At 33.7% G+C, this 10873-nt stretch overlaps 1 protein-coding gene across 9 annotated transcripts; it reads right to left on the minus strand.

Moving 5' to 3' along the window:
• Positions 1–4329: 4329 nt before the first annotated feature.
• On the minus strand, positions 4330–9055 carry LOC107894028 (zinc finger protein CONSTANS-LIKE 12). Of its 9 annotated transcripts, none has more exons than XR_001683113.2 (8): positions 8867–9055; positions 8059–8734; positions 7727–7912; positions 6591–6934; positions 5961–6121; positions 5265–5385; positions 4877–4948; positions 4330–4613 (listed from the first exon to the last, which is right to left on the minus strand). XR_001683113.2 is itself a non-coding variant. In XM_016819219.2 (6 exons), the coding sequence occupies exons 2-5, from the start codon at positions 8644–8646 to the stop codon at positions 5995–5997; spliced, it is 1284 nt and encodes a 427-aa protein (XP_016674708.2). In that variant the 5' UTR covers positions 8647–8734; positions 8867–9043; the 3' UTR covers positions 5264–5385; positions 5961–5994. The 9 variants fall into 9 exon arrangements, 1 of the variants encoding a protein (XP_016674708.2); XR_001683109.2 differs by having other exon boundaries at positions 7688–7912; positions 8059–8729; positions 8867–9043; XR_001683111.2 differs by having other exon boundaries at positions 4891–4948; positions 7688–7912; positions 8867–9043.
• Positions 9056–10873: the final 1818 nt, after the last annotated feature.

The following is a 10873-nucleotide window of genomic DNA, read 5'->3' on the forward strand; positions in this document are numbered from 1 at the left end:
TTAAAAATATAATATTAATTTAATATTAAAATATTAAAAATAACTTTTATTTTATTAAATGAAATAATATAGAAAATTTTGTACAAATATATTTAAAAAATCAATATATATGCCGGTCAGAATCAGTGCCATATGGGGGTGATCGACAATTACGCGCTGGATTCCTCCTTGGTTGCACTTCCGATGGGGTTTGTGGTTGCTCCGGTGGAGGTTGTGGTTGCTCCAGTTGTGGTTGTTAGGAGGATGAACCACCTTGGTAGAATAAAGAATGTGGAGGTGTTTGCATCACCTACGGCGAATGTGTTTGAATCCCATAAGGCGATAGGGATTGGTAATGAGATGAGCTCGCCAATGGTGCCTCGTGCAATCCCTACGGCGATGATGACCTATATATCATCAGTTGAGTTGGAGTCATCAGGAAAGGAGATATACCGGGCCATGCATTCTAACCTGGCATGGGAGGAAAATGAAACATATAAGGGTTAGGATACATAGAAGGGCTAGGATACGCACCTGGCATAATCTGAAGGGGTTGTGATGTGGGTGTTACCGGTTGAGGCGTTAGGCCCAATGATTGTATGGGAGCTGTTGATGGGCCCGTGCCGTCATCCATTGTCCTTGAATTTAAAGTGCCCTGTCATTCCCTTTCAGCACAGATTTACCGACGTCTCTGCTCTTCCAACAGCAAATATGACTTGCCATGGATCTTAAATCATGGCATGTACTCTGGCGCGCATGCTAACTCTGGGACGATAATCAGTTCATGATCAGGTATATGATCATACCAGTTTTCCCAAATTTTGATCTATTCTGAGAAGAATACCAGCCAATTTGTATTCGTTTACCGTAAGTGGATTTTATGTTGGTCATCGAGCACAATAGGTTCCTCAGGAATCGGTTGTTGGAATCCAAATTGCCCCAACACTCTATCCGTCTAGTGCATCTCGACAGTAGCACAGTTGACCAATGAGACCTTAACATGCCAAATGTTCAGATTTTGAAAGAATTCTTTCAGAATTACTACCTGTATTGTCGGATCCTCGTATGGTGTCCATTGAAACTATATGAATGTGATAAAAATATTAGTTATATACATAATACTAAATATTAAATACTAAATACTAAATATGAAATGACTATTTTATGTATATATATTTTATTTAATACTTACTTGCGCTTCCGACCATTGGTCTAATAAAAGCCATATATCTTCAACAGCAGTAGGTATTCCAACATAACTCGCCGGATGGTTCCATCTAATTAAATAAATTTTCAGCTTACAATTTTATTTTAAATCTATGGAATAATTGTAAAATTAAATAAAAATTTTACCTCATTATGAGTGTGAATGTATATGAGTGGTTCACTCGATGACGTAAAAATGGAAAGCGAAACCGAGCCCATGATTGTAGTAGTGATAGGCAACCTCTGATTTTGACTTTATTTGGTGGCGTCGCCCCGTACATCTCCCTATACAATGTTGCCAACACGGTAGACCCCCAACTTAATTCGCCAGCTGCTCTAAAATCAACGAATTTCAACAACCACCTTAAATGTATAAGGTTTCGTGACAAGTCCGGCATCAAATAACCTCTAATCATCTTAAGGATGTATGCCCGAACATACCGTATTTTTTCTACTTCAGTCGAATCATTCCCCGGCTCCGGGAATGTGTCTCATAACTAGCCCATCTCGATTTGACCTCCGTAAATATTATCCGGAATTGCACCCAAAAGATTATAGCATATGGCTCCCCAATCAGCAGATTGAACGAACCTGGTGAATGCGGACCCATCCACCGGCAATCCTAATTGTAACTGGACGTCATCCAAAGTGATAGTACACTATCCGCATAGAAGATGTAACGTGTGTGTCTCGGGTCTCCACCTCTCTATTAACGCGCTGATGAGTTTCGGGTCTAACTTGCACCCCCGGCCTATAGTGGTCGCGTGACAAAAACTTGTTTCCCTTAAGTAATTTTCTATCAATGGTGATGGAGCATATTACGAATATAACATTGTAACACTCGATCTACAGACTGTTATAAAAAATTATAAAATACAAATTAATTAAAATTACATAAATGAAAAAAATATTAAATAATATTAAAAAATTACATAAATGAAAAAAATATTAAATAATATTCAAAAATTAAAATTAACCCTTACCATTTTCATTTCTTTGACGGAGATATGTTTATTATCGAGACGAAATAATTCCTCGACCATTGCTAGCACGATCAAATATTTTTGAAATTATAAAAAAAATAATACTAATTTAGAAAACAAATTAAAGTAAATAACTAATTAAAGAAAGCTTTGAGAAATTTAATGAGAAATTTGAGAGCTTTAGGGAGAAATTTTAGAGTTTTTTGCTAAAATTTTAAGAAATATTGTGTGAAATAATATGAGGGGGTTTTATACTCTCTCTTTTTTACCGTTGGACCCCCAACGGTAAAAAAAATAGCCATTGGGGTCAAAAACACGGAGCAAAACGCGCCCCTAGAGGAGCGTTTTTGCCACGTCAGCAAAGCACGTCCACGTCAGCGTGATTTTGCTGACATGGCAAAAACGCTCCCCCAGGGGCGCATTTTGCTGGCATTTTTCCCTTAAAACACTTCTACGTGGACGCATTTTGCCAAAACCAACCTTTCTAGTAAATAATTTAGAAATCGACCCATTTCCGTAAATATACTTGGAAATAGGCCTTTTTAGGTAAATCACCCCTGAAAAATAGTGCTACAATTATTGTCACTCGAGTGAAAATTGCCATTCTCATTAAATGCATGCAATGGATATTGGTGGGGCAAACGAAAACACGAAAATCAATCTACTCTTATCTTGTTGACACAATTTTTAGAAGTTTTCATTTAGATTATCTAATATAAAATCTTTGCAATTTTATTATCCAATTTTTAGAATGTATTTATTTTAGTCATCTAAGCGTTAAATCTTGATTGCTACATGTTATGTTTATACTTTTATTTTAGTCACTTAATTTTTAGGCAGCCTTCATTTTAGTCACTCAAAAAAAAATTAAGCATTTGTTTGGATAAAAAAATATTAAGAATTAAAGTGAAAAAGTGATAAACTAAAAAAATTATTAAATTGTAATTTTTTATTCCACTGCCAAAAATTTTTTTAAAAAAATTTAATATTAAAATTTTAAATTTGTAACATCTAAATCAATTATACAAATTATTGAATTTTCTTTTCACTCGATAATATCAACTGATTTGTTAATGAAATCTTGAATTTAATAATTTAATTAATTTAATCTCCTAAATTTTAAAATTTTGTTTTATTTTTCCAAACTATCCTTAACAAAATCAAGTCAAGTAACTTGAATTTAATAATTTTCTATGAAATTTAAATTTCTTTTGATTATATAATCTTAAATCTTCCATGCTAAAATGCTTGTTGTACCATTAAAAAAAATAATGACAAAATTTTAGGGTTTTGTTTAGCATGAAGGATGAAATTAATAAAGATAACCTAACCCTTAGGCCACATCCCTAAAAGAATATTCATTACTCCTTTTCTGCTCTAAAAATTTTCTTATATAAAACCTAGAGTCTCCTCATTTGCACCTTCCAGTTCAACCTTCATCACTCAAACCCTACAACACTTTTCTCAAGGCATTTCTTTTAACAAAATGAAACAATAAAATTTCTGTCCTTTCGCAAACAATGGTGCCATATCAAAACCTAGGTATCAAATCTAAACAAGATAGATTCAATTCAAAAGACACACAAAACCCTGATCTAGACAGAAAAAACCTGTAATAATAGATTGGTTATTATTATGCAACTTTAAATGGAAAAGCATTGAAATGCTAGGGAGTATGTTTTTGGATAGATGAAATTCTTTTTAGTTTTATTTATTTATTTATTTATTTATGTTAATCGAAATTTATATGTTTTTATTTTGTTTTGGTTAAAACAAGTATAAAATATATATAAAAAAAAAAGATAATGTTTCATTTGACTAGATTAACCGAATTAACTAATACCTATAGTATATAATATTACTCAATTCGATAACCAACCTCCAAAAAATTATTAACTGACCTCCAACCAAATTAGATCGATTAACCGAATTAGATCAGTTCAGTTGATTAATTTGATTTTAACCGAAATTAAATACCCATAATTCTAATCACAGACTCGTTAGTTTCTGCAACTTATTCAGAAGTAAATAATATTTCGAAGACGACAAAACCTCCGAAATCAATACCAGATGTGTTGAGGAGTTGAAAATCCTTCATCAGACCTTTTCTATTCTAAGACAAGAATTGGACAATTGGGAAGGGGAGGTTAAAAGCAAATAATAATAATAATAATAATAATTGTATAGCATATGTACTGATTCAAAGTACAAAATTTGGGGAGGTTACATTTAATTTTCCTTTTTCCTCACAACTTCACAGTGTTTTATATTGCGACATTATCTATTTCCTGCATATACATGGTACACTATCCTCTTCCCTTTTTTTCAAAAACTTTTTCTCTCCTTCAGAGGCCTTAAAGAGAGGAACAACTTGCTTCTGCTACTGACCCTGCTACTTCAAGCAATTTCCCTTTTACCATTCTTCATAGATCATTTCATCTGCAACTAAAGAAAAACAGGCAGAATAAGAATATACAGTACTTTAAAATATGAAAGAAATCAAAAGGACAAATTGTGACCAAAATTCTACTCCTTATTTCAATTTGATGACCAAGGATCAGTGTTTTTATTACATGGAATGGAGCTTGTGTTGTGCACCAATAAAAAATTTGTTAACCAAAATTAACTTGCAACAAGGGTTTTGCCTTGTGCAGTGGCAACATAGATGATTAGGAAAAAGCTAAAGGGTCTAAGAAAAAAATATGCACCAATGGTTTTTTACTTCAACGTTCTTCAAAGCCAGCTGGGACTTCTTGATGTGTGTACCTTCATAATTTTTCCTACAAATATACCAATAGAATAATATCCTCAGTTGAGTTTATGCGGTTAATGAAGCATACAAAAGTAGCATGTAATGTAAGCAGTAATTTTACATGAATAATTTATTGTTAAGAGCCCCCAGTAGCAAATCATGTGGAGCTATAGCATCAGCATAATTGAGGCAGTTCATAGATTATCAGGGATGAACTCGGTTATAACTCGAGTGTTCACAACTCAAATAATTTAAGGTGCCTACAGTACAATAGACTCGTGCATAAGAAACAGGCTTCTGATATGAAGCCAAATAATGCTCATAACAAATGGAAATAAAAGCACCTTCATACACTAAGGGAGGTTTACTGCCAATTCTCCATCATCAAGAAAGACCAAGTAAATCAGCAATAGTAAGTACAATTGAGAAGGCTTAAGTCGAGTAAGTGTACAAGGAAAGGACACCCTGAAAAGTACACCAAGGGAGGAAATTTATAAAAAAGCTGCATTGCTGCCTCATATTGAACAAGAGAAATGATAATGTTGTTAGCTATTGGATCCTAAGCAACAAAATTAAAGGGTTAAGACCTGAACTTTGAAAGTGCATGCGATATCTGTCAATACTGTGATTAACCTCTACAGCCATACTCGTACTAGTCAACAATGGAAATTTTCCAAAAAAGAAGAAAAAAAACTATGTATAAGATCAATTCTAGCAGAAACTTGTTTCCTACAGCTGTCTTATCTGAATATCTGTTTGACTTTCCCTATAAACCAAAAAAAAGCAGGCTAATCTGAAGATGACTAAACTTTCAGTGTTCCTTTATATTTCCTTCGCTCTAATGTTACTGATTTCTTAATTTCTTCAATATAGTATTCTACAATAAGCTCTTTATTTTATCAATTGATCCATTGTAGACCTTTTCTTTCTTTACTGAAAATAGGCTAGAGTCTCGGTTCAATGCTTATCATGCCATTATGATTAACATTATTTACAAACATTTTTAGATGGACTAATTATCGTCTTATTAAATCTCTTACCTTCATGATCAGGGGCATGATTCCATAATTTGCCTTAGAAGTTCCGTGCAACGAGAGGATCATAATCATATTCTTCGCCTGCTTTCACAAATCTGCCTTTCACACGTTTCCTAGTGTCAGCCCTAGCCTTACGGGAGGCATATCTTATTTGCTTACCAAATCTGTAAATAGGAAAATGAAAAAACAATTGAAGAAGAACTTGTCATACATCATCCTGACCATGTGAATTAATAGCTATTTAAACCAAATATTGAAAAATAAAATGCAAAACAACCTCCTTCCATCTTAAATTGGGAACGTAAGTAATATTCATTATGCAGAGATGTATTCTGTTTTTATTGTCAAACTAATTGTTTTGTTTCAGGAAAAGTAAAACAATAATCATGCCTACAAATTACAACTGATGATTTCATATGTTGAAGAGGCAATCTATATTATTAAAGACAACAGACAATGTCATCCCAAAAGAAGTAAATCTACAGATTATCAGGTATTAAAACAGAACAATTTTGATTTCAGGAAAGTGTCCTCCAAACATTTTTAACCAGAAAATGAGTTATCTCAGTATCATATTAACATGAAAACAGAAGATAAACATCAATTTCAATGTAACAGGGATGAAAAACATACATTCGTGTTTTCTTTTTTTCATTGTATCTTATCTTCGCTTTATCCCTAGCTTGTGGGCAACTAACTTCCAAATTTTGGAAATGGGAGTCACCGGTTAGAAAACCTGGTGGTAATCCACAGTCTTGAAATCCAGCAGGGCTAGTTTTCACTGTAATGTTGGACGGTGAAGGAGCTAAGTTTGAAGGAACTTGGCCAACAGGATATCCTAGATTGATGTTTCGGTTACAACCCGGATTCATAAGCATGCAATTAGAAGTGCCAATCATGGTAGCCATCATACTAGCTGAGCAACCAACTTGAGGGGATGGAAAAGGCTGGCACTCCTTTTGTCCCGATGGTAATGCCTGTTAAGATACACAACAGTGGCTTGTCAACCATGAAGTGATTTAAAATCTCTTCTCAACTTCAATAAAGAAACATAGATAAAACAAGAACACAGTTATGTAGTTTTTCAGGTTTATAATAACTCCAGAACACCAGCAACAATAAGTATGCTCGAGAAATAAACATGTAACATGGTAAAATGTCTTATTAACACAATAACATGAGTACCATGGAGCTGAGTCTTGATCCTATTAGTTATGAACTTAATTGTTCCTTACCATATGTCTATTATTGTTTGATTTGTAGAGCAGAAGGTAGTAGTATTACAAAGTACGATTTGCACAAGTCATGAGTTGAAACTAATGCAGTGAAATGAATTGATTTTAAAACAAATGCTGCAAATGGAGGCCACTTAGGACATAAAATAAATGGTGTTCTATTGCACAAGGACTTCAAGTTTCAGATTTTACTTTATCAGAAACATATTACTGAATAGAAACAATAGCTATATAGCAGATGGATTTTTGGCCTATTACCTATTACACTCTCACATCACAGTTGATGAAGTACCAAAAAGTTAGGATTTAAAACTCAAAGCATCAGCTGATAATTTTCTAAGTTTTATATGAAAAACAACTCAGATGCTCATACAATACTACAAATTAGATTAGAAAATGTGGAAAGGAAGAAATAGAATATAAATATATATATATAACCATAGATGTATTTATAAGATAAATTTTGCAATTGAAATTAGAGAGAGAAAAGAAAACCTCTAACATGTTCTTGCTAGGACCATTAGATTCGATTACCGGTAAAGTTTTGTCCATAATTAGGCAGTCTGTCCCAACCTTCTCAAACTGGTACCTAGTTTGGCCTTGTGAACCACCAAATATCTCATTGGCAGTTTCGAAGCTGAATTGAACATCATTGATGTTCAGGCCCTCACAAAGGTCATCACCATCAGGAACTTTGAAATCTCTGAGGTCAGAATAACCCTGGAACAAAAGGAGCCAAAATCAAACATTCAAGACAGATCAGTCCAAATGCGGCTAAACAAAGAATGATTCAAGAGTCGAGCTATTACTTCAAATTCAATACTTTCCATCACCAATTCAAATAAATATAGCAGCAAAAGCCATACCTTTGGCATATTCGGCTCCTCTGAGAAAACAGGTTCTCCATCGTTACAGTAAGGGACGTAATTTGCATTTGGTGATATCAGAGAAGATGAAACCATACAAGGCTTTAGCTTAGGACATGAATCTAGTTCATTTAACTTTGTACCAGCCAGTTCAAATGAGCCCCCTTGATCTATTTGATTCAAACAGTTAGTGAAACAATTGTCGTTAGCAGCTGAAGCACCGACTGGCCAATCAACATCAAAAACAGCAGGAGACGAAGCACCAAGAACCGAAGACCAGATTCTTCTAAACTCAGCCAAAGAAGGACAATCCGTATAAGAATTGAGGGCCTCTCGCCAATGCCCCAAACTCCAGCAACCATTGCCATTACCATCACAATCCTGACAAAGAGACAATTTCTCATCCAAACACCTAACAACTGCAGATTGAGAATTGCATTTCTCACACAAAAGTGAACGAACGTGTCTACGTGACAACAAATTTGCAGAGTGAACGCACCCATCACAGCTCAAGCAAAGCCGAGCCGAATCCGATTTACAGTAAACCACTGCTCTTTCTCCTCGACAAAAATCGCATACAGGTTCCATCCCGTTATTCCTCCTAACTTTACAGTAAACCACTGCAGTTGGGCGGTAATTCGGCTCTATTGATTCCTCAATCCTAACAGAAACTACCCTTCAATAATCAAAATTAACAAAAACCGATTAAAATTATACCCAGATCATGTGCAAAGAACAAGGAATTGAATCATTTGAATGATTAAAATTTAAAATCATAGAAAAAGAGTAAATTGAGATTAAGCTTTACCTCTTCAATGAAAAGAACCCAATCCCGGCTTCTGAAATCAGCCAATGTCGAAGAACACATAATCCATTAATCGAAGCAAATACGCATCAACATTGATAACAGAAAAGCAAACATTTCTTTGAGCTAAAAATACATAATAGGGGGAACAGTGAAGAGCTGTCAGCGTTGGTAACTGGAAGTTTTCTTTTTATTTTTTTCAGTGAGCAAAAACTGGTTTATTTATTCACGTTTGTCCGAGGTTTGATGGGTGCTTGCCACGTGGTGCGATGTTAGCTTTGTGGATGGGACACTCTAGGATGACGTGGACATGTGATTTTATTGCGGTCATCCGTTTTGGTCGGAGGATGGCGAGGATGGTAAATAAGTGGAAAGATTGAGGGCGGTTTGATAGAAGGATTGGTCACAAATTGATCACCACGTCATCACCCGAGATTATGTGCGGGTTTCTCATTTTGACTTTCGAGACGAAAATTTAGCCCCGCATCTCGAGAGATCACAGATGGACACGTGGCTTATGTGTCTGAACAGTTTCTGATTTGTGGTGTGAGACGATGCTGATGTGGGCGCTTAGCTGTGCTGAACTGTCTGAATCTCTTTTTAAAATGGGATAAATGGTAAGTTTAATACCCAGTTATTTAGTGGTCAAATTTATGTTTGATTTTGTTTTTAGATTAAATTTAACATCATATTTTTTTACGTAATTAAAAAATTATGTTCAATTTGAAAAAATAGGAATCATAATTTGAAAAATTTATGTTTCTCGAGCATCAGTGGCGCTTTTTGAAAAACGCAGCTATAGATCGAGCATTAGTGGCGCTTTTTAAAAAACACCGCTATAGGTCGACCATTAGCGGCGCTATTTGAAAAACGCCACAAAAAAATTAAGCACAACGCCGACGTTTTATGTGAGCTTTAGTGGCATTAGCAGCGCTTTTTGAAAAATGACGCTATAGATCGAGCATTACCGGCGCTTTTTTAAAAACGCCGCAAAAAATTAATTTAATTTATGGGTTATGGTTTAGGGTTTATGGTTTAAAGTTTAGGGCTTAGAGTTTATGGTTTGGGATTTATGGTTTAGGATTTGGGGTTTGAAGGTTGGGGTTTAGGGGTAAATATGGTGAACTACTTAATTAATTTGTATATCTTAGAATTTTTATAATATAAATTTAAATAAGATAAATATAAATTATTATTTTAAAAATATATATATCAAAATGGGTTAAATCCCAGAAGCATACATGAACAATGGTTTAGTGTGCAATGGGTTAAATCCCAAAAGCATAAATTATGAACACAATTATTGATATAACATCATTTTATATTTATATATTGCATACATAAATATTTGTATTTATTCAATATAAAAATATATTGATGTATTTATTTTTTAAAATGTGTATGATTAAATCAAAATTAAAGTTTCCACTATACATTTAAACCACAATTAGAATTTCACGTCTACAATTACACATTAAATTGAAATTCATATATAATTCTGAGATGTATCTTTATCATAATTTAGGTGTATACATATAATTAAATATTTAATTATGGTTTAAGGTTTGGGGTTAAGGTTTTAAGGTTTTAATGTTTAAGGGATATGGGCTATGATATAATGTTTATTATTTTGGGGTTTAGGTTTATGATTTAAGATTTAAGTTTTAATGTCCATGGTTTAGGGGTTTAGGGTTTATGATATAATGTTTATTATTTTGGGTTTAGAGTTTTTGTTTTAAGGTTTATGGTTTAGAGTTTGTGGTTTTTTGTTTTATAGTTAGGGTTGTAGTACTGTTCATGGTTTTAAGGGTTAAGCTATTAAGGTTTAAGGGTTAGGGTTTTTGATAAAATAATAAAAAATCAAAAATTTTTAGGGTTTAGATAAGCAATAAGATTATTTTTTAATTACTTTTATCCCTTGTAATATATATTTAGGGTTTAGGGTATAGGTTTATAGTTTGGGGTTTAACATTTAGGGTTTACTGTTGGAAAATTGAAGCAACATTTGGA

The sequence above is a fragment of the Gossypium hirsutum genome, chromosome A13 (genome assembly GCF_007990345.1).
Source record: "Gossypium hirsutum isolate 1008001.06 chromosome A13, Gossypium_hirsutum_v2.1, whole genome shotgun sequence".
Lineage (NCBI taxonomy): Eukaryota > Viridiplantae > Streptophyta > Magnoliopsida > Malvales > Malvaceae > Gossypium > Gossypium hirsutum.